The following is a 24,054-nucleotide window of genomic DNA, read 5'->3' on the forward strand; positions in this document are numbered from 1 at the left end:
GACCAGAACATCACTTAATGCAGTTGGTTCAAGGGTAGTTTAATTAAAGGCATGGGCACAGTAAAAAAAAAAATGGAATAATTCAATCTCTGCTTCTCTGTGTGTGTATGTATTTGTGATCTATAAAGTTGATAAACACACACGTGTGTGTGTGTGAGAGAGAGAGAGTGAGAGAGTGAGAGAGAGAGAGAGAGAGAGAGAAATACAAGAATAATGGTCTTGTGGCGCCATCTAGAGGCCGGCATAAATAACAGCCTCCTGTAATAGCCAAGTGTGATGGCAAATTTCCATCTTTTCCATCTTTCCATATTCCGGTGGATTCAATGATGGACCAGCCAATCACAATGGACAGGCAAAGATGGATCCGCCAATCAAAACCTCTTAAAGATGGACTCGCCAATCAAAAGGGCTAAACAGAATATACATACTACCTGTTTAGAAGTCTTAAAACTTGTGGACAGAAGCTACAGTGTTCATGAGACTCGAGGATTTGGCTCAAATAGTGCGCAGTCCTTTCCCTGAAACAAGGTGAACGGTTTTTTGAAAGATGAGAGGAGTCTGCCCAGATGCATCAGGTCTTCCTTGTACACCATTCTGTGTAGATGTTATTAATATTAGGGAGGCTGGTGCCTGTGACTCGCTGGGCAATGTTCACCACCCTCTGTAGTGTTTTTCTATCTGATTCAGTACAGTTACCCTTTCCAGACTGTAATGCTGTAGGCCAGGACAGACTCAATGATACTCCTGTAGAAGATGGTAAAGATCGCTCTTCGCATACCTGTTTCTTTGAGCCATTGGTGTGCCTTTTGAGCTAAAAGTGAGGCGTTCAGAGTTCATGTGCTGTAAAAATGTCATTGCTTTAAATTTGTTCATGGTGAAAAATTTTGTTGTTTTTGTTGTATGAGATTTAAGGCAACACCTTAAATAAGTAGTCAATTTTGACAACAATTTGTAGAATTTTTAATCCCACCCATTCCCAAGTGTGTGACTGGAGACTGAGCTAAACTTCTATTTTTATTTACATCTCCACAAATTATTTTCAGCAATTGTGCTCTTTTTTTTTTCATCTGACTTTAATACCCCCCGGCAACATAATGATAAATACGCTTCAGAGGAGATATATTGTGCTAAATATAAAAGGGTGGTTGATTAGGGTATTGACCTATTTGAGCTGCTACAGAATTTTTTTTATTGACTTTGTGCTGCTATAAAAATAGATCAACACCTTCTTGTTCAATAATTCAGCTGTGCTGGGGTATAAATATTGTAATCAACACACAATCTCTGTTAAAAATTATTTGATTATCATTCAGGTGTGACTTCACTGCTGTATACTGCTTAAAATTACAGAACCCCGAATGTAAAATGTCTTACTGTTTCTTTCCATTAAGTTTTATCACAGGACAGTATTTAATTTTTTTTTTTTGCACACAAGAGAATCATCTGGCTGCACTGTGTGCTCACTGATTTTCACCTGATTTTTTTCCTTTCAGAACAGACTGACATGGGTACAAAGTGAAGGGGCTTTGGGGAGTATGTATAAAATGACCGACATGAGGCACATGTAAACATAAACAATCACTCCAGAGTGCAACACGGTTTTTTAAACAGACTTTCCCAGCCACATAAAACCAGGACTTAAACTAATTTTTTTAGCATGTTCTACATTTTTTGTACTTATTTGCACAAGTAAGAAATTAAAAATCGTTCAATCTGGACCATTTCAATGTGCAGGAATGTTACCTCATAAAGACTACCTGACTTCTAAGAAGCTTCTATAAAAAAATTTTTAAAAAAAGGAAAAAAAGAAAAAAAAAGGGAAAGAAACAGGTTACACAAATGAAAGCACACCCAACTGAAAGCGTGGGCAAAGAGGGTTTAACTTTTAGCGTCTTCTCATTAAGAAAAAAATAGCTTAGAAATCAGTGAGTATTTTGAGTTTTGATAGATCGTGTTACATTGTTCACCTACTGTAATTTAACTTGTGGAACAGACTGAAGCAATAACGATAAACTTTCTGCAAGGGATTATGTTTCTCTATGTGACTCTCCTGACTCTCTACAACTTTATGGAATCTCAATCAGGTATGAAAACACTTACTCTGTGTGTGTGTGTGTGTGTGTGCGCGCGCGCGCGCGCGTTTTCCCCCCACATTTTCTTTTCTGCATTTTATCTTCAGTGAACAAAAGCAAGACCAATTTGACAGGATTTACAGGAAAATACGTGGACGTATGCGTTAAGGCTGGTGAGTGAGATGTGGTCATGTAGGTATAGCTCCTCCCCCTCACTCACGGAGCCACGTTGCTGCTTCATACTCCGATTTGGTTTTATTTTGTTCTGTTATTTTGCTTTGTGTTGGTTACTATCATTAAGGTCAGTTTTCTTTAATTCACTGTGTTGTAACAGTCTTTATCAGTTATGCTGACACTGCTATGTGGTAGTAGTGGTTTTGGTTAGTCTTGGTAAACTTGCTACCTGTAATCAGTTTGAGCTCGAGGTTGTCTGTTTTCATGACAGTTTGTCTTTGTTTTGTTTGTCTGCTTTGAGCATATTGTAATTGACTTTGTGTTATTGTTTTTGTTTTCTCCGTGTAGGAGCTGAGTGCTTCCTGAGGCTGGGGGGAGTTCTTTGCTCACCTTTGGCTTTACTTAATTAAGGGTTGTTATTATTATTGCTGTGTTCATTGCAGTGAATTTTGTGGGTATGATTCTGATTAATGGGGTGCTTTTCCCTTTTTGTATAGCTGGTGCCGTCGTACTAGCCTGCCCTTCATACAGGAAGCCTCAGTCCTCATATGATTATTGTTAACTTTCTCTTGTGACTGTTGTATTTGACCAATGCCTGACTGCGTTGGCTGCTTCTTTTAAAATAGCTCTTGGCCAGTCTTTTTAACTTCAAAATAAAATGTATTTTTATATGGAAACCCATGCCTTTTGCCTGTTCTAAGTGGAACGTACTTGCGTGTCCTTATCTGGGTTATTTGCCCCGTTTTTTCAGGGTGGCGTAGTTGGTATATTTACAAAACGAAATAAACGAGCTGCATAGCTACACGTGGTGTAGTTGGAAGGATCACTATAGTCTATAAACGAAACGAGCCACATTGCTACATGTGGCGTAGATTTTTATTGTCCCCATTTTCTCGGGGTGGCATAGTTGGTACAAAACGAAACAAACGAGCCACATTGCTACAGGTAGAAGCTGAAACACTAACATCCTCTCATGCTGAGCAGGAAAACAAGGTGTGTAAATGTAAATGAGTTCCAGTTTACGTGAACATGATATGAGCAGAGCATAATGACAGCTAATGTACTCTGCATGGCACTGTAGCAACTAAACCCATACAATGATAGCTTGTGCCTCCCCTTGGCTAATGACACCAAATGCACCTAGTCTCGTGTTAGATAGCCAAGTTTAATATTTTATCGGTCTATTAGTCCTGCAAACAGTGATAACACCCAAGACCAGTTTTATGTTAATTTAAAAATTCTGATCATGTCATACAATTATTAAGCATTAGCAATTAGCCATGACATGCTAGAACAAAATGCATGGAAACAATCTATTTAGAAGTATGTTTTTGAAAGTTTTTTTGATGGAGAAGTATCTGGGCTCAGCCCCGGATGATTAACAGTGCAGCTAATGCCCTTTTCTAGAGTTTATACAGAATGGTGCGAAAAACAAAGAACATCCTGTTTGCGGAGGGTCTGCAGGCTGAAACACCTTGTTGATGAGAGTGATCAGAGGAGAATCAGGTTCCACTCTTGTCAGCCATGAACAGGAATCTCAGGCTATCATGGGCACAGATTCACCAAAACTCAATAGCTGAAGACTGGAAAAAGGTGATTTTTTATTATTTATTTATTTTTAAAATCTTCAACTGTCCAGTTTGGGTCAGCCTGTGCCCATGATAGCCTCAGATTTCTATTCTTGGATGACAGGTTTAGAACCCAATGGGGTCTTCTGCTGTTGTAGCCAATCTACCTTAAGGTTCTATGTTTTGTGAAAGCTGCGATGCTTTTCTGCTCACAACAGTTGTAAAGAGTGACTATTTGAGTTATTGTATCCTTCCTGGCAGCTTGAACCAATCTGGCCATTTTCCTCTGACCACTCTTATCAACAAGGTGTTTCCACTCACAGATCTGTCACTCACACGTTTTTTTTTTTTTTGCACCATTCTTTGTAAACTCTAGAGACTGTTGTTTGTGGAAAATCCCAGGAGATCAGCAGTTTCTGAAATACTCAAACCAGCCCATCTGACACCAACAACCATGCCATGGTTAAAGTCACAGAGATCACACTTTTCCACATTCTGAGGTTTGATGTGAACATTAACTGAAGCGCATGACCTGTATCTGCATGATTTTATGCATTGTGCTGCTGCCACATGATTGGCTCGTTGGTTAACTACATAAATGTTGTACAGGTGTTCTTATTAAAGTGGATGGTGAGTGTATATATAGTAGTAGAGTTACACAATGCAACACAGTCATGAGGGGTTAAAAGGATTCACTTCATATGTTTATTCAGTGAAGTTGTTTACACTATTTAATAGGTTCTATATCTAATAGAACATCATTCAGCCACCAGAACAGTGTGACTCTGATAAGTGCCTGTTGGAAACTACTTACATGTATTCAACTTTAATGTTTGCCATAAATGATCTGTATTCCTTTTCTAATAGGGGCCTTTTGGCCAAATGTTTTACAAAGCACATGTTTTTTTAAAGTTGTACATGTGCCCTTAAATGCTTTTTTAGAATTTTAAATACATAATTATAGAAATTTGTTCTGAAAGCCCTAATTGTTATTGCCTTGAACAATGTAGCTACCATTAGTTATGGCAGGAAACCAAGGAAAAGTCAAAATCAAGTACGGCCTTGCTTCCGTGTTCAAAAATATGGTGTACAGTTAAATATGGTCCATCTTGTTACATACACAAAATATAGTAATATAATGTACTTGCTGATTTTTTCCCCACAATACAGAAAGCTTCATGGTGGTTGGTCCAGAAGCACCTCTTATTGCTGTAGCTGGTGAAGACCTGGTTCTGCCCTGTTTTATCAAATCCAACACCAGTGCTGTGGACATGACAGTGAAGTGGAACAAGCTATATGTAAAGGACTCATTAGTGCATCTCTATAGGGATCATAAAGACAGTAATGAAGATCAGGCTCATTCCTACAGACAAAGAACATCACTGTTTAAAGAGGAGCTACAGAAAGGAAACACTTCACTCAAACTCTCCGCTCTCCGAGTCTCTGATGAAGGAGCTTACAAGTGTCATGTTGAGCACAAATCCAACTCCGATGACATCATTGTGAACGTCATTGTCGAGGGTAAGATCCATTTCTGCGTTGAAGCTTAATACAGTAAATGTTATACTACATACAATTTTCTTTTCTCTTAACATTATTAATGGTTTCTGCATACATAATCCACTTTAAATCTTTAGCATTTGAACAGGCTTTATAGTGGGAGTTAAATTTTTGACTAAATGATCTCCATCACACGAGTCACTCAGGCATACCCTCACTGAGCACTTTATTAGGAACACTATACTACTACTGGGTAGGTTCTCCCTTTGCTTTCAAAACAGCCTCAATTCTCAATTCTTTGTTATGGATTCCACAAGATGTTGGAAATATTCCTTTGAGATTCTGGTCCATGGTGATACAATTGCATCATGCAAAAATCATGCACATTGATTTTTCACAAGGAAGCAGGTAGAAAAATTGGCAATAAATGTTAATAACTATTTGCTTGTTTGCCTAAAAATCTATGACTATAATGATTGTTTAAAAAATGGTAAAGTACATTGATCAGTATTTATTAAAAAAAAAAAAAAAAAAAAAAAAGACCTGTAGAAACGTATCTTTATTCAGCAAAATAAATTTATTAGACTAGGTGCAGGCCAAATAACCTGTCTGTTTATAATGAAGGATGAGATTGATGCAAATGCAGATAAGAATTTAATGAAAAATGAAAGAAACAAAGAAAACATAATAGACTAGACACAGAACAAGAACTATGATTTCGAGGCAGAAATACAATAACTACAGAACATAACCATATGACAACAACATAAGACAAACACAATACTGTGCAGTGCAAATTGTGACTTATATACAAATGATTATTAACCCCAGGTGCAGATAGTCATGTGACATGATCAGATGCACTGCAGTGGCTGATGGGAATCGTAGTCTCTAGTCCTTCTCCGGTTTTTATATGACACTGTCTCAGACGCATCTTTTCGCAAACTGCAATTTCACAAAAACTCATTTTCCCCAGTCTTGATTTTAGTATTTAATGTTATACGAATTAGAATCTCTGGGAAGGTTACATAACCTATGGGGTTTTTTTGGTTGGTTGTTTAAAAGCTTGCATTAAAATGCTTATGTTTATAGCTCAGGGAAGCAACCCGGTGATCACGATGGAGAGTTATGATCGCTCAGGAGGGATTAATCTAGTGTGTGAGTCCAGAGGCTGGAACCCTGAACCTGAGGTTCTGTGGATGAACAGAGATGGAGACCCTCTACCTGCTGGAGATACACAGATACACAGAGACACTGAGGGCTTCAGTGTGAAACACCGCATCACTGTTTATGATTATAGCGACTCCAACAAGTTTTACTGCAGACTTCTACAAAAACATCACATGATGGAGACAGAGGTTATCATTAATAGTAAGTGTCAATAATTAACGACTCTTACACATAGTTTTAGACTATAACATTCTACTGTAATGATTACAGATTAAAGTAATTAATAATGACACATGACCATGATGAACACACTATGCATCAGAACATATGCATTATTTTTATTTTATCTATTGGCAATGCTGCAACAGTGTTCTGTATCATGTGTAGGGTTTGTACCTATGAATTAATTCTTGAACAGTTTCTTAAAAATATGTGGTAAATGTGTTTTAATTTTAGGTAAAGTCTTTGATGCTTGGAAGTGTATTGTCGGCATTTCAGTTTCAGCATGTCTTCTTGCTGTTGGATTGATAGTAACTGCAGTTATTTGTCACAAGAAAGGTAAAACTTAAATCACTTTGTTTTAATAACACCACAGGATTCAATTATACTGCAAATAATACACCATAACCATCTTTAGTCAGGAGCCCAGTTGGCCTTGCTCTCTCTAGAGAGGATGCTTTAATTCAGTTCTGTCTCAAACTCCCATCTCAGCACTGGGTCTTCATCCATTCAGTTTCATTACCACTGAGTCTACACACCCCTGTGAAAATGGCAGTTTTTTGTGAAAAACAATCAGAGATATTTTAGGGGGGGGGAAAGGAAAAATTAAAACGTTACAATAACCTGGTTGCATAAGTGTGCACACCCCTAAACTTTGTTGAAGCAGCTTTTAATTTTATTACACCACTCTGTCTTTTTGGGTAAGAGTCTATCAGCGTGGCACATCTTGACTTGGCAATATTTCCTCACTCTTTCTTGCAAACATTGTAGATCTATCAGATTGTAAGGAAATCTCCTGTGCACAGCCTGCTTCAGGTCTCCCCACAGATTTTTAATTGGATTCAGGTATGGACTCTGGCTAGGTCATTCAAAAACATTGATCTTCATTTGGTTTATACATTGTAACTTCACATCGAGGGTGGAAAATATTCTGACATTAATTATTTTGGTTTAATTTTTTTTTACATCACAAAAACCAAAGCCATTTTAACAGGGGTGTGTAGACTTTTTAAATCCATTGTATTAATGGAAAATTACATTTCATAACTGCAATCTGATTTGTGTTGTCCATGTACCTTGTCACTGTTACAGTACTTATTCATTTGTTTATATAGAATGTACACAAAATATTTCAAATCAATTTCTGTTTTATCCTCAGAGATGCAGAAGCAGTACAGAGGTGAGCATGAAATTTTTGTGCTGTTAAGATCATGGCGATTATTTAATTGAGCAAACTAAAGAAAGAGTATCTATGAAACACTCCAACCACAGATAATTAAAAAATATTTTAAACAGTGAAAGGCATCTTCACCCTGAATAAATGTAATCACAAGAGTATTTGGGAGATTTACTTAGCCCAGTGGTTTTCAAAGTGGGGGCCGGGCCGCCAGGGGGTGCCCGGGGGGCCCCAACAATTTGGTCAGAGCCACCAAGCCCATCCCTCCCACTGGTATGTTTTCTCTTTCTCAGTGGGAGGGATGGGCATTACATTAGGAATCAATTCCTAATGTAATGTAAATATGTAAGATGTAATTATTAATAATAAAAAAGGGGGATATAATCAGAAGTCTGTATGTTTAATGTGTTTTAAAGACATCTTGCAAAAGGGGGGCCTCGGTCAAATGTTAATGCCATTTGGGGGACCTTGCCCTGGAAAAGTTTGGGAACCCCTGGCTTAGGCTACTGTAGATTTCACACAAAAAGTGTTTGAAACAGGATTCAGATAATGTGTGTGTGTGTGTGTACACATTTCTGCTTTCAGCTCTTCAACTATACATGTTTATAAAGTTAAACTACATCATTAGTATGATTAAATGTGATTGGCTCTGTGATTCTTTACATCGGTAATGTAATTTCTCTAATATTAAAATTTTAATATTGTCTTTTTTCAGAGAGGCAGATACAGATGCTTGAAGCCGGTAATTGCACTTAAACTTATTAAATATTTTTTCCAAAATCAGAAGAACTGTGAGTAGAGTATGTGTTTCTGTCTGCACTGCATGTTATACTGGATGCTTTTAATGCTGAGACTTCACAAAGAGTTATTGTGCTTATAAGAAATCTGTTAGTGAACAAGCTGCACCTTTAACTCAGTCTAATTAATGGCTAATACAGGTGAGGTAATATGTGGCTGGTGTAACAGTAGTGTAGTAGCACTGGACATTACAAGGACTTTGAGCAGCAAAACTTTGCAGATATGAACAGTTACAGCTTCACAATAATAAATATGTAAATAATATGTATCATTTTTACCATTAACAGATTGGTAAGTCTCAACATGCTCTCCATCTCCATGGGTTGAAGGTGTGGATGATGAAGGAGAAAAACTTTTACTTCATATGATTTCAAGTGCTAGTTGATTGCATATCACTCTCCATATGCTTTGTAGCGGTTTAACCGTTATAACGATTTAATTTTGCTTGTGAAATCGACAGACAAAAAGACACAAAATATACACATGCAACTGTGTCACTCTGCGTTACTCTGCACGTTTATACAGTAGGTAAAAATTCCCACAGCTGAATATCAAAACTATTTCAACACAATGACTTTAGCTGGCATGTTAGCAGAGGTCTACAGCTGAGCCCTGGGCCACAACACAAAACTCCACATTTGAACAGTCAGTAGCTCATACTTACAAGTTCATATTTACAGGTTCTGATTCAGAAGTGCAAGATTTTCTGAGCAAAGTGGAAATTGCCCCATTTTCAGGAATAGCCTTCATGTATAGCCTGCATTTTACTCGCCCAGGTTCAGGAAGCTGTCCTCCGTAAAATGCGCTGTGCACAAGTAAACTGTTGGGTTGTACTGCTCAGGAACAGCATTATAAATAAATGTTAACCACTGAATCCTGATTTCGTCCGTTTTTCAGAAGGCCAAACAAAGGGGTTTTGCTTTCACATCAAAACACACAGCATCTCCACAACTTGCCGACAATACAATTTACTGAAGCCTCGGCTTCTTTCTTCACACCTGCCTTTGGGCGGGATTATGCTAATATTTCAAATAGTGACATAGACATTTCCAAAAGTAATATCTGGACTTTGTTCCAGGTGTTTTAGGCAGGTCTGGAGCCATGCTCTCCGTTAGATAGAATAAATCCCTTTGTGGGAGACTATGAGCTTTGTAACTTTGCAGATCTTATACATGCACAAATACATTACACACTAAAAAAAGGAAAACATTAAAAAACATCATATGACTCCTTTTAATGCAGAATTGGCATATAAGAACAATGTTACAGGAAACAGGAATGAATTTGCATTAAGGTTTATAGCTCATTTCACATTATAAAATTACTTAGAGTTATTCTAACACAAATAAGGTTTTAGTAGAAAATAATAAGGTAACACAATTCGGAGGCAAACTGTATAGTGCCTTTATAACACACTCATAAGCATGACAAATATTTTATAAAGCAATGCTGGAAAATTTGTGAAAAGCTTGTGTCAAAATGTCTAGAATGATATTGGAGGCTTTTATGCAAATTTGTTGTTTGGAAGATGGAACAAAAAGTAATCATTATTATGAGTTTATTGATTGAGGTACTGTGTTTTTACTAACTACAAGTTCTTGACACTTGGAGAAAATTGTAGAAGGAAAATATAGTGCATTATAAAACTGTAATAAATGTAAATTTGATCAACACTTTATTTAGAGGTCATTAAATGAATTGTTTGGCTGGAATGTGGCTTCATAAAAACAATAAGAATGTCCTATATGAGGTAGATACCACAGTATAGGGAATGTGTTCACTTGCCACCTGCCTTCTGAGAGGTATACTTATGGTATCTGCTACACGAGCATGGAATTGAATGCCCAGTCCTTTTGTATAAAAAGGAGCCCTGTTCTAATACAGGTTTTTATTTATGAAGCCCATATGACAGTGAAATGAATGATTTTAATTCCCTCAAATGTTAATAAAGCATACATTCATAACACTTTTATGAGGGTGTTCTTATGGGTCAGTCGGTGAAATTGTTTAAATACTGTATTTTGTGTTTACTCAGGTAATGTACTGTAATTTCTCTAATAATAACATCTTAATATTGTCTTTTTTCAGAGAGGAAGATACAGAGGCTGGAAGCCGGTAATTACACTTAAACTTAATAAATATTTTTTCCAATATCCGAAGAACTGTGAGTAAAGTATGTGTTTCTGTCTGCAATGCATGTTATACTGCATGCTTTTAATGCTGACACTTCACAAAGAGTTATTGTGCTTATAAGAAATCTGTTAGTGAACAAGCTGCACCTTTAACTCAGTCTAATTAATGGTAAGACAGGTGAGGTAATATGTGGCCGGTGTAACAGTAGTGTAGTAGCACAGGACATTACAAGGACTTTGAGCAGAAAAACTTTGCAGATATGAACACAGTTACAGCTTCACAATAATAAATATGTAAATATGTATCGTTTTTATCATTACCAGATTGGTAAGTCTCAACATGTTCTCCATCTCCATGGGTTGAAGGTGTGGATAGATGATGGGGAGGAAAACTTTTACTTCAGATATTTTCACGTGCTAGTTGACTGTCACTCTCCATATGCTTTGTAGCTGAACAGCAACACAACCACCAATCTGTAATTCTCATTTATGCAGTCTGTCAGAGGCATTTATTAAGTAATTATTCTGATAGAATTTAGACTGATTGCAAACAAAGGTTATATTTATCTCAGAGGTTTCATTTAAAACCTGCATGTAGTTATTTTTTCTATTTACTTACCAGAGATATATTTCAAACTTGTCTAACATACCATTACTTTAATATACTCACATACATCATACATCTTTCCAAAAAGAACTGCTGAGTCCCTTTTTTTAAAAAGTCAGTTACAACAGTTTATCCAAACACAAGACAAAATAAACAAAAAAAGCATTAAGTAAAATGTAGAAAACTTACAAAATCCATGGATGTATGGACGAATGTTACCAGCATAAGATACAGGTGGAATTACACACAAGATATCAGATTTAAGTTTCACTCATAAGACCAGATGGTAAAGTCTCTCTTCAAGATCCTCTCTCCAACTTAGGGGTTAGAACAATTTTATACATCCTGACCATACTTTGAAGTTACTTTTTACATTTAGTAGCCAGTTTTTGTTTTTTTTTTTTAATGGGAACGATACCTTGATACCAGCAATAGAAAAGAACATATTAATGTTTGGGCATTTACATGAATTTGAAAGCTTTAGAATTTTTTTAATATATAGTTTTGATAAGTGTTTGAAAACAGGTTACAATTCTTAAGAAGAGAGAAATAGAAAGTACACAAAAAGATGGCACCTCACCCTGCTACACTTCCCACACCAAGGCCTTGGGATTGTTGCCAAATGACACGTTTCACATGGCAAGATCTCTTTATACAAAGAAAGGTTAGACCTAGCTATATAAAAACACCAAGACACTACTCATGCATGAATGCTGGTAGGTGATGTGTGTATTTTTTAATTTTTTTTAAACATATATAGCTGATATAATTTAGTTGATAATTCTTGTTTTTTCAATTCAAGGGTAACAAAACCTAACCCAGAGTAAATCCAGACAGGTACTAGCGAGCTAATTTAACTAGTTAGCTACTATTTTTGCTTAGATAACAAGAACATGTTATTAGTAGACTGATAACCAGACTACCTTACAAATGTTTTTAGAAGTAGCCAGTCACCAAATCTGACAGGTAGTCTTTTGAATCAGTTGATTTACAGGTTAATGTTATTTCTATCATCCATTTAAGGTTCTTTATTAAATTTAGCATTTGTCTTGTTTAACTGTGGTGTTTTACAAAATATCATAGCAGTGTATGCACAAGATTGGCTCCTAGCACTTAATTATTAATTGTAGTGCATTCTGGGTGTTATGAAACAGGACTCGAGACAGGAAGTAAGCACAGGAGTGACATCTTTATTTAAACTCAGGCAGAGGGCATGAAACAGAAACACTCATCCCTTAACTTGGAATGAGGCATGAAGCACAAAACTTAGAACAGGGCGATGACTTGAAACACTCACTTAACTCAGGCACAAAACATTCATTCAACTCAGGCTTGAAACGTTCATTTAACTCAGGCATGATCACTCCTTAAACTAAGACATGAACACCCTTAACTACAGCATGAACACTAAACTCTCGCATGAATACTCTCTAAACCAAGATATGAACACTCTTCACTATGGCATGAACACTCTTAACTATAGCATGAACTAAGGAACAGGAAAACAGACAGCGTATGGTAACATTACAACCTAGCACCATTATTCATTCCGTCTTCTTCTCTGTTAGTTCTTTCTCTACTGCCGTGCGACGTGCACAGCAACGTGAGGGGTTTAAATAACCAGTCACCATTCTCTTAATTGCCCACAGCTGGCAACGTTTGACACAGTCTTTGCGTCCATGCGCACTTCAAGCACGTACACGTGCGCGCTCTGCAGCCACTTGTGCACATTGTCGCCACAGCCCCATCTGCCGGCGAGATTGTGACACTGGGTTGTTTACCCTATCTGTGTAGTCGGTGCTGCTTGCATACCTTTGTTATTTGGTGTGCGTACACTGTATGTGTTTTACAGCTGTTCTTCTAGTTTAAGCTGATCAAGGAGCACTATGTAATTTATTAAGTTTATTCAAGAAAAGGCTTTTTGAGTTTGAAGGATGTGATTATATCAATCAACTGAATGAGCAGTTTAAAGTTCATTCAATTTTATCTACATCTGTTCACTCTATATTTCATATCTATGCCAGTGAAATAGTTCTGATGTTTGGGGTAAGCACGTTTAACTGAGAAGATAACTTTTTTAGAGTGTACATAATCATAATGCTTAATTATTAACCAAATACATAACAGTATATAACCAAATATATATTAGTGGAAAATTACATTTCATAACTGCAATCTGATTTGTCCGTGTACCTCGTCCATGTACCTTGTCACTGTTACAGTGCTTAATCATTTTATACACTTGTTTATATAGAATGTACATAAAATGTTTCAAACAAATTTGTTTTATCCTCAGAGATGGAGAAAGAGAGGCAGTATGCAGGTGAGAATGAAATTTTTGTGTTTTTAAGATCAGATGATGTAATTGAGGAAACTAAAGAAAGAACATCTATAGCCAGGTTCACACTGCACAGACAGACGCAGACTAACGCCAACAGACACGTTGGTAGGGTTTTGTTGAATCAGTGTGTTAACCCTGTCTGTGTCTGTGGCTGTGTGTCGACGTTTGTTTTCACCAATTGAACATGTTTAATCGTCATCTGTCGGGTCGTTTAAAGTCTGAGCAGTGTGGTATGATTTTCCAACAAACCCAGACGTAATCTGACCTAGGCACACATACTTATAAATAGACTGTTTCCATCCATTCTTATCTTGCATGTGAGGGTTAGTTGCTTAAAAAATATTAAAATTGGACAAAAAAGTTGCCTCAGGTGTTATCACTGTTTGCAGGACTAAAAGACCAATAAAATTGTAAACTTTCTGTCTATCTGGCTTTCTGGCTATCACAAGACTAGGTTCACTGAAGATACAAAATTACAACACAGCTGTCTTCTTTTACTGACGTTCAATTAACGAACAGACAAACTGTTCCAAGTGGAGAATTATTCAGGGCTAAAGAAAAAGTCTCCGGGGCTACAACCCTGAATGCCCAGGCCAGGCTACACTCCTGGTCCAACTGAGCAAAATTTTGAAAGATTTGCACATCCTCTGTCTGCAGCTCTCTGTATAAATGTAAGTAAGCCTCCTGTCACATCGCAACAACCAAGGCTTCACTCACAACCTCTTTCATTTCACTGTTTTCATCATTTCAGGTGAAGAATGACATGTAAAGACACTATTAATTGTAAAATTTTGTTTGTGGTAAAAGGATCATCTATCTTTCAACCAGTCTGACTGTCCGTAAAAAAGTTCGTTGGTGTCTGTTGGGATCAGTGTGAACACGACAGTCATGTTTCCCAGTATTCTAAATTCAACAGAAAACTTTGAAATGTTGGGTGGCGTCTGTCTTTTCAGCGTGAACCTTCCTATGAAACAATCAACAGACTCCAACCTACAGACAGATAATTAAAATGTTTTAAACAGTGAGAGGTGTCTTCAGAGGTGTCTTCTGAATAAATGTAATCACAAAGGTATGTGGGAGGTTTGTTAGATTGTTTAGGCTATTGTAGTGATGTAAGTCTCAAAGAATCTGTTCAGACAATAATAACTGTTTACTGAAATATTCTAGATTTGTATGTGTGTGTGTGTGTGTGTGTGTGTGTGTGTGTGTTAAATCCACTCAAAAAAATAACTTCCGGCCTCATATTAACAACACTGGACAATACAGTATTGTCATGTTAGTTGGAGGGGTAATTTGTATAATACTTTTATTGACCACATGCAGTTAAATGTAATGTGTTAAACAGCACACTTCTACTGTCAACAAAAATGTAGAGTATAAAAGTAGAAATATAAACTTAAGTTAAAAAGTATCTAGTAAGTCTCTAATATTAAAGTTTTTTTTTTCAGAGCTGCAGAGACAGAGCGTGGAATGCGGTAATTACACCTTAGTTTGTAAAATTTCTCGTACTTTCTGTGACTGGAATATATACAGTCCTGCCCAAAAGTTGTGTTTTTGCTTTTAGACATTTGTGTTTGAGATCAAAAGATGACTCAGAACATAGATCAGAATTTCAGCTTTCATTTCCTGATATTTACCTATAGATGTGTTAAACAACTTAGAACACAGCACCTTTTGTTTGAACCCACCTATTTTCAAGTGATCAGAAATATTGGAAAATGTGACAACTGACAGGTGTTTCTTGTTGCCCAGGTGTGCCCTGTTAGATTGATTGTTCAAATAATTAATAGATCTGAATGTCTGCTCTTAGTTTGAGTCCTAGGTTTCACCTGTGAAGACTGCATTTGTTGTTAAAAAAGCATAAATCAACATGAAAACCAGAGAGCTGTTTATGGGAGAAGCAAGTCTTTTTGAATCTGACAAAATAGGCTAAATCTATCAGAGCCATTGCACAAGCATTGGGCATAGCCTATACAACAATTTGGAATGTCCTGAAAAAGAAAGAAACCACTGGTGTACTAACAAGCAGACATGGAAGAAGTTGGCCAAGGAAAACAACAGCAGTTTATAACGGACGCATCATGAGAGCTGTGAAAAACCCCAAAACAAGAGTCAGAACATCACCCCAAACCATCAACAACAACCTCCACAGGACAGGGGTGAAGATATCACAATCCACCATTTCAACAACAGTTCGAGAGCAGAAATACAGAGATGAGCCACAAAAGTTCTGGAATCAACATTAACCTCTACCAAAGTGAAAGGCCAAAGTGTGGAGAAAGAAAGGATCTTCTCATGATCCAAGACCTACAAGCTCATCGGTCAAGCATGGTGGAGATAGTGTTACGGCTTGGGCTTGCATGGCTGCTTCTGGAGTGGCTTCACTAAACTTTATTGATGATGTAACTCATGATGGTCGCAGCATGAATTAATTCAGAAGTCTACAGAAACGTTTTGTCTGCTAATTTACAGAGAAATGCATCCAATCTAATTTTGAGTAACTTTATCATGCAGCAAGACAACACACTGCCAACTCAACAAAATATTTCATTGGAGGGAAAAAGTGGAAGGTTTTAAACTGGCCAAATCAGTTCCCAGATCTTAACCCAACTGAGCAGCATTTCACCTCCTGAAGAGGAGACTGAAGGGAGAAATCCCGGAAACAAACAACAACTGAAAGAGTCTATGATAAAAAGCATCATAAAAGAAGAATGCAACAGTTTGGTTATGTCCGTAGGTCTCCGGCTTGATGCAGTTATTACTAACAAGGGATATGTGAACAAATATTAAGAGTTATTTACTTTATTTACTTTAAGACTATCTTAAAATTCCAATATTTTTGCTCACCTAAAAATTGAGTGGTCTGCCAACAAAGGTGCCATGTTTTAAGTTGTTCAACACATCTAGATGTAAATATCAGGAAATGAAAGCTAAAATTTTTGTCTATTGTCCCATTCATCTTATGATCTCAAACCCAAATGTCTTCAGAGTATATCAAAAACAAAAGTATTGGCCTTTTTATAAAGAATTTAAAAAAGTCATTGATTTAATTAATCATTTTTGTACTTTTGGCCTATAGTGTATACAATATATTTATTTAAATAATAGTTATTGTATTATGTTTTGTTTAATCTGACTGGATTTAGATATGAATAATTGTGTTCATAGATTTAGTAAAGAAGAAGCAGTATGAAGGTAAGAATGATTTTACCCGTTCATCTTCATTACAGTTAAATCTGAATCTGTACTGTATTTATTGTATTCACTGTGTGTGTGTGTGTGTGTGTGTGTGTGTGTGTGTGTGTGTGTGTGTGTGTGTGTGTGTGTGTGTGTGTGTGTGTGTGTGTGTGTGTGTGTGTGTGTGTGTGTGTGTGTGTGTGTGTGTGTGTGTGTGTGTGTGTGGCAGGCATGGTTGTGCAGGAGGCAGAAAGGCTCCAGGCTAAAACCATCCTGACAGTAAAAATAGGGTACAGGACTGTTATGGAATGTGTGTTTGTGTGTGTTTACATTTAATGCCCATAAAATATGTAAAGTAACCGGTGAATGAATGTTAGGCTGCAGTAAGGAAAGTGGGACCTTTTTTGGAAATGGTAAGCTGAGCAAACAAACTTCTGAGTTAATGTGTGTGTGTTGGTGTAGAGCAGAGGTTCTCAACCTTTTGTAACTAAGTAACTAAAGCCCCCCCAAGCCTCTCCTATCATGTGGCACATCCCCCCCCTGTTGGAGGAGACTAGGTATAATGATTATTTATTCTATATAAAATCTATCTATATATCACCTAATATATAATCTGTTTTAGATCGACTGATAGATGGATAGATAGATTTATTTGTATTTTTTTGCTTTTGTACTATTTTATTTACTTTTCATAACTGTTATGCTTTTTTAAATAACTTTTATGACTTTTATAAAACTGTATAATGGACAGGTATGGAGCATGAATGATATAAAATGTTTCTGAACTACTTTGAACAAGACAACTAGGCTGTAATAACGTGTACTATTTTACATTTGTCTTACATTCTAAAAACATTCACAAAAGATCAATGTAAATTGGGACGAAGCACACGTCTTGTTATCCATGGCATTGTTAAATCTCCGGCTCTGAGCCCCTCATGGAACAGAGCAGGTGCAGAGAGAGGTGTGAGTGCAGAGAGAAAGCAAGACCTCGCGCTTGCAGGACAGTACTGGTGATATTTGGAAAGTTGCTAAGGTTTCTCCAAAAAGTTGCTACGTTTATCGCTAGGCACTTACGTATTTATTTTTTAAAAAAAAGGCACTAAAGGGGTCTGAAAAGTTGCTAAATTGGCAACACTGGTTTGCACTGACAGCTAGATAAAAGGCAGCCCCCCCCCCCCCCCCCGATCTCTCCATGATCTCGAGGGTTTGTAGAGAAAACACTTGCTAAATGTAGTTAATGTTAATCCACTCTTTGTATTACATCATGGTGAACAGCTGTAATGCTACGCTATCGTTTGTATGCTAAAGTAACTAACTGTATGCTAAAGTAATGTTATTACATCAGGTGAGTGTCTAGGTTAGCATCACTCATCCCTACTGTGATTGGTGACAGCATCCAGCTAGCTAACCCTAATTCAGAGCCTCAGATAAGATGAGGTGCAGACTCAGAGAATTATAAAATAACCCCAGTCCATATTTCACAGCCAACATAAACACGACACTAGTAGTGTAACGCCAACATTGAGGAAGCAATACATGATATTCACTTTTGAAGCCGTCGCGATAGGTAAAGTTAATTATCACTCGCTGAGTTACTGTTTTACAATGAATACATTTTCGAGAGCTCCCTGCCTAAATATCACAAACTCAGCCAAGCATTAACAATAGTGATGAATGCTAACTTACCTGTGGTCATTTGGTTTCCTTGCCTCAGGACTCCAACTTCACGGTCACAATCAAAAGCTCAAAGCAACGAGCATTCACTTTGAGGCGAGTTTAGATTTGGATGATGATGTTGCAGTCTACAATTTTTCAATGTGGAATTAGGCTATTTCATATGAATGTGCAAGACTTCCATTTCATTAGTCACCATGGGTAATTAGCTAAACAAATAGAGTGCAGTAAACTGTCAAAACTACTTGTGCTTATAAACCTTGATTCCACTGTGTGTGATTATGATAATATATTATAATATTGTAACAAATACCAGTTTGCAACATCGAGCAGCATAACAGACTGTTTTTGTACAGACACAAGATAACTGGAAGTGGATGACACCAGAACACTCACACATTCAAGTTCAAAAATGGCCACACCCTCTCTTATTTCAAAAATAAGGTGGATATTTAAAGGAAAATCTACCCAAAAAACACAATTTCAGTCCGGCTCTAAGGTCATATACAATAGCCAAATTCAAAATATCTGATCAATTCTTCCTGTTATAGCAATAGGCGTACATATCAATAAAAATTATTGTAGTTGCCATGTTCATAGCCTTATCTAATGGCAGCAGACAATGCAGATGTAAATGCATGATAACTGCATCCCAGTGTTTCAGGCATATAATTAGTAACAGGTATTTAATTGTAACTAGTCACTTTGTTTCCAATAAATGCTCCCTGGCCAATGTAATCAATCTTCCTTAACTTGTATTAACAAATAAATATATGTTGGGATTCTTGTTTCCCTATTTACTTATTTTATCCTCCTGAAACCCTAGAATAAATGGGTGACATTTACCTCCTCAGTCGCTCAACTTCTCTCCTTTAGCAGTGTTGGTGAAATAAACAGATTTTTTTTTATTGAAATTTTTTATGCAAAGAAATAACAATAGTGCATAGATACAGCTTTCAACTAGTTACAACTAGTCAAACGAACCAGACTTTGGAGTCAAACTTGCTCTGGCACGGTACAGATCGACTAGTGTGAGCACATCCTTATCCGCTGCAGCACCTGCTTGAATTCCTTTAGTTCTTCTATTCTAAATTGTTTGATACCAATACAATACCACTTTGTAAGACGCAACCCTTTAGTCATGACTCGTGAATGTCTGTTTTGTACGTGTTTAGTTTAGGTTGGTAATTAACTGAAACTTAATGCCTTTTCACAAATAAATAACAGAGGGCATTTTTGAACTCAGATTTAATTTGCACTCAGATTTAATTTAACACTGGTGAGGTCATAAGTATTAGAAGGGAACAGACATACTTGTCTTTTTACTGGCAAGAAAAGACAAGTAAGTTAAGGAGTAGTTCAGAAAGTATATACTACTTTTTAAGGCTTTCGTGACACCATTTGTCACATAAAGCTGAACAACATTGTATGGATTAAAGCATTTAAAGTGTTGTGTTTATGTACTGTTTTAAGGATATACAGCACAGTGGTTCAATGAAGCACGCATCTGCATTACACAAAGTAGTTTCTCGGCAAACTGAAAAAGCTGAACCCCCCGAAAGTCAATGTATAATTCGCACACTGAGTAGCCCGATAATATCCCATCCATTCTCAGAGAATTTTATTTTAATTGTAGATAAATCTTAATGAATCTGATCCACTGATGATGATGATTTAATATTTTTTACCTGCATACTCACATCTCACTCTGTGTTTCTCTCAGTGGATGTGACTCTGGATCCTGATACAGCTCATGCCAATCTCATCCTGTCTGATGATGGAAAACAAGTGACACATGGATACACAGAGCAGGATCTCCCTGATACACCACAGAGGTTTACTAAATATGTAAATGTTCTGGGAAAGCAGAGTTTCTCCTCAGGGAGATTTTATTATGAGGTGCAGGTCAGCGGGAAAACTGAGTGGACATTAGGAGTTGCGAGAGAGAACATTTACAGGAAGGGGATTATACTGAAACCTCAGAATGGATTCTGGACTGTAAAACTGAGGAATGAGAATGAGTACTGGGCTCGTGCTGATCCCGCTGTCCTCCTCACACTGATAGAGAAGGTGGAGAAGGTGGGAGTGTTTGTGGATTATGAGGAGGGTCTGGTCTCCTTTTATGATGTGAAGGCCAGCTTTCATATCTACTCTTTCACTGCTCAGTCTTTCACTGGGAAACTCTATCCCTTCTTCAATCCTGGTTTAAATGAAGGAGGTAAAAATTCAGCACCACTGATCATCTCTCCTGTATTTAACACTGAATGAATTTTCACCTCATAGATTTCATCATATATTAAATGGTGAGAATAACAAAAAATATTTTACTTTTTCTGGTAAATTTTTGAGCTACATATTACCTTTTAAAGTGCTGTACAGTTTATTTGAATACCTGGGGATTTGTTTCTTCACATAAACAAATAATTTGAATCCTTTCATCTGTTTTTTAGACGTTATGATTGTGGAACTTTGTCATTACAAATCAAATATGAATAAAGATCATTTAGAGTGCACACTGAGTTTTACTGCAGAATTTAATATGATCAATAAAATGTCTGTGTAGATAAAACCGAACACCACTGAGTTTCTCCTTCAAACTTCATCAAACACAAACACAATTACACTCATCTTTAATTTAGAAATAAACATATCTGGGTTTTTCTCTTCTTAAAAATAGTAAAGAAATTAATGAATAAATGAATCCTCTATCTGCGCTAAATTCTGCCAAAGCTGTATGACGTGGTCCATCAGTAAACGTTCTTATCTGAAGGAAAAACAAATTTCTTAAAGTAGGACAGCAGAGGGAATCTCATTAATATTCATGAGGGAAGCACTTCCTGATTGGTCAGTGACATGTTTCTGCTCTGATGTTTCATGTTGCTGCATAAGACCATTTTGTGACTTTAGTGAAAAGTCATGCTGAGGAGATTGCACGGACTAGTGCAATAAACAGAATTAACCAACCGGAAATACACATTTTATCCTATTTCCTGTTTGAAAAAACAGCTAGCTATGCAGTAAAATTATTTACTTCTGCTTTCATAAATATTTCAGTCCCACTGTGTACAGTACATTTCCCACACTGAAATGAAAATGATATTATGTGATAAAGGGGTAAATGCTGAGTGGGGCAGTAAGTCACTGCAACTTTAATCTGGTTTATAGTGAAGTGATATTGAGATCAGTAAAACATTAGGAAAGAAAACCGTTTAGACTAAACACACAATGTGACCAGATTTAGTCCATGATTTCAAGAAATTATGTTTAGTTGTTATATTGCAAAAGGACACAATAATGACAAATAAATAGTACAATTATGCAAATATGTGTAATAAATAAATCCAACCTAATTATGTAAAGCAAACCTTAAAATGTAAACACACAGAGAGAGAGAGAGACAGACAGAGAGTGAGAGAGAGTAATAAGAGAATAAAAAGTAAAAACAGATATCAGGTGCTCCATTATAACTCACTATAAGTATTGGAAAGGGGAAATAAGTATTGAAAATGTCAACATTTTTTCAGTAAATATATTTCCAATGAGGCTATTCACATTAAACTTTCACCAGACATCAGTATTAACTCCAGAAATCCAGAAAAAACTAAGAATTTACAACATTAAAGTCTATAAATAAAGTTATGTGTCGTAAACCTGGTTTAGTTCACAGCGATAAATTACAAAATTATGAAGCAGGAATGTTATAGAAGCTTCAAAATATAAAACATTACAACTCTAAAATTATATTTAACATTAAACATAGAAACCACTATATTAAAGCGACGAACAAAACATACATTTTTGCTTACTTCACCTGTGCGTGAAGTAGCACTTGTCTCTTTGCTATCAGGGATATGACCACATGGCTGTGACAGTATTCAGATAATTACACCCTATAGTTGTGTATGCACGAAGATATGGTCAATATTTCATGAACTTTTTGCTAGCTGGCTACTTACCAGGATTTTCAAGGAGTGTTCCAGGTGGTTCTCGCTGCAGTGTTTCTTTGCATGTTGCCACATGTTGCAGAGAGAGAAAAGCAGGTATCCCTCTTTTTTGGCGTGATTCTTAAATTTGTTGTGAAAGATTAAGAATATTGATATGGAATGAGTAGTAATTGTAGTTCTTGAAACTGATCAGTATAATTACTCCATTCTCAAATATTTTGATTGAAATTTCCAAAAATATTAAGGATATTAAGTCAAATGCTAATTTCTTTTCGTGAAATAAACTTAAATAATGGATGTAAATTTTAGACAAATATTACCCCTAATGTAAAATGAATTCCTGTGTCCCTGTTTCTTCATGTTACATTTTATCGCAAGTATAGAATATATTGATAAAGTATAATCAGTATGTATAACTGACATTTAGAACTAAAACTTAGGAGCATAATCTAAAGCTGTAAAATACATTCTAATCGGACTATAGTCTAAGTGTTAACTTAGAAGAGTCCCAATGTTTTACGGCACAGTAGGTGTTTTTTTCTGTATTTCTGTATTTCCTGTGTACTGAGTTAGAAGAACCCTGTATTTTCTCTGTACAACAATAAATTAGCATTTAGACATTTACAGAAACTATGTTTCCAATGACAGAAACTGTGTTTCCATCTTTTGAAGCTGGCAAACCAATGTCAAAGTAAAGGATAAGATTTCCAGAAGAAGAGAATCAGGCTGGGACTAAAGCCAGAAAATCATTAAGGTATAAGGGGTGAATTATGGGACAGAGTAAAAAAAAAACGTGTCCTGATAAAACATTTTTTTTTTTTTTTTAAATCAAACTGACAGCACATGTGCCACAAATGTAAGATATCATATAGACATGAATAATTAATTAAGGCGACGGAGATTGGTTTGTTTTTAGAAAGAAGAGATTAATACCGCCTAGAGATAAGTTTACTGTTTCAGAAAAGTATATAAAAACATGTTTGTGTGTGTAGAATTCAGACTTTCTGCAGACTGTCTCACCTTATTGTTTCAATAAAGTTTGATTATTTTTTTGACATCTACAAACCCTCTTTCTCTGAAGTTTTTTTACTTATGCTGGAAAGATTGTTTCCACGACACAGGACAGCATGTTTTTGTTTGTTTTTGTTTTTTTGCATACAGGAGAATTATCTGGCTGCACTGGATGCTCCTTGATTTTCACTTTTTTTTCCTTTCAGACTAATATGAAGACTAAATTAAGATGCTTTATGGAATATATATATATATATATAAAACAACTGACATGAGGTGCATGTTAACAATCACTGTGGACCGTAACACAGGTTTTCTCAGCCACATAAAACCCTTAAACAAATTTTATGTCATGTTCTACAATTTTTGTACTTAATTGTACAAGTAAGAAATAAATAAAAAAAATCTTTCAATTTGGACCATTGCAATGTGCAGCAAAGTTAATTACCTCAAAGAGACTACCTCACTTCTTAGCATGCTTCTGTGG

At 36.3% G+C, this 24,054-nt stretch overlaps 1 protein-coding gene across 6 annotated transcripts; it reads left to right on the forward strand.

The window, feature by feature from the left end:
• The first annotated feature begins 1,828 nt into the window (after window positions 1-1,828).
• Window positions 1,829-21,186, forward strand: LOC108267983 (butyrophilin subfamily 1 member A1). Of its 6 annotated transcripts, XM_053681772.1 has the most exons (13): window positions 2,272-2,373; window positions 2,595-3,839; window positions 4,191-4,314; window positions 4,985-5,335; window positions 6,407-6,685; window positions 6,941-7,042; window positions 7,863-7,883; window positions 8,596-8,622; window positions 10,767-10,793; window positions 13,714-13,740; window positions 15,207-15,233; window positions 16,927-16,953; window positions 20,336-21,186. In XM_053681772.1, exons 4-13 carry the CDS (start codon window positions 4,993-4,995, stop codon window positions 20,878-20,880), a joined length of 1,425 nt encoding a protein of 474 aa, XP_053537747.1. In that variant the 5' UTR covers window positions 2,272-2,373; window positions 2,595-3,839; window positions 4,191-4,314; window positions 4,985-4,992; the 3' UTR covers window positions 20,881-21,186. The 6 variants fall into 6 exon arrangements, with proteins under 6 accessions (XP_017328090.1, XP_047012448.1, XP_053537748.1 ...); XM_017472601.3 differs by lacking the exons at window positions 2,272-2,373; window positions 2,595-3,839; window positions 4,191-4,314 and adding an exon at window positions 1,829-2,084; XM_053681773.1 differs by lacking the exons at window positions 2,272-2,373; window positions 2,595-3,839; window positions 4,191-4,314 and adding an exon at window positions 2,159-2,245.
• Window positions 21,187-24,054: the final 2,868 nt, after the last annotated feature.

The sequence above is a fragment of the Ictalurus punctatus genome, chromosome 7 (genome assembly GCF_001660625.3).
Source record: "Ictalurus punctatus breed USDA103 chromosome 7, Coco_2.0, whole genome shotgun sequence".
NCBI lineage: Eukaryota > Metazoa > Chordata > Actinopteri > Siluriformes > Ictaluridae > Ictalurus > Ictalurus punctatus.

Bases quoted from the DNA above. Each gene is read 5' to 3' on its own strand.
- LOC108267983 (XM_017472601.3), top strand. From the start codon at position 2,030: ATGTTTCTCTATGTGACTCTCCTGACTCTCTACAACTTTATGGAATCT. The intron at 5,336-6,406 runs GTAAGATCCATT...TTATGTTTATAG, and splicing joins TGTGAACGTCATTGTCGAGG to CTCAGGGAAGCAACCCGGTG. The intron at 10,794-13,713 runs GTAATTACACTT...TTTTATCCTCAG, and splicing joins GATACAGAGGCTGGAAGCCG to AGATGGAGAAAGAGAGGCAG.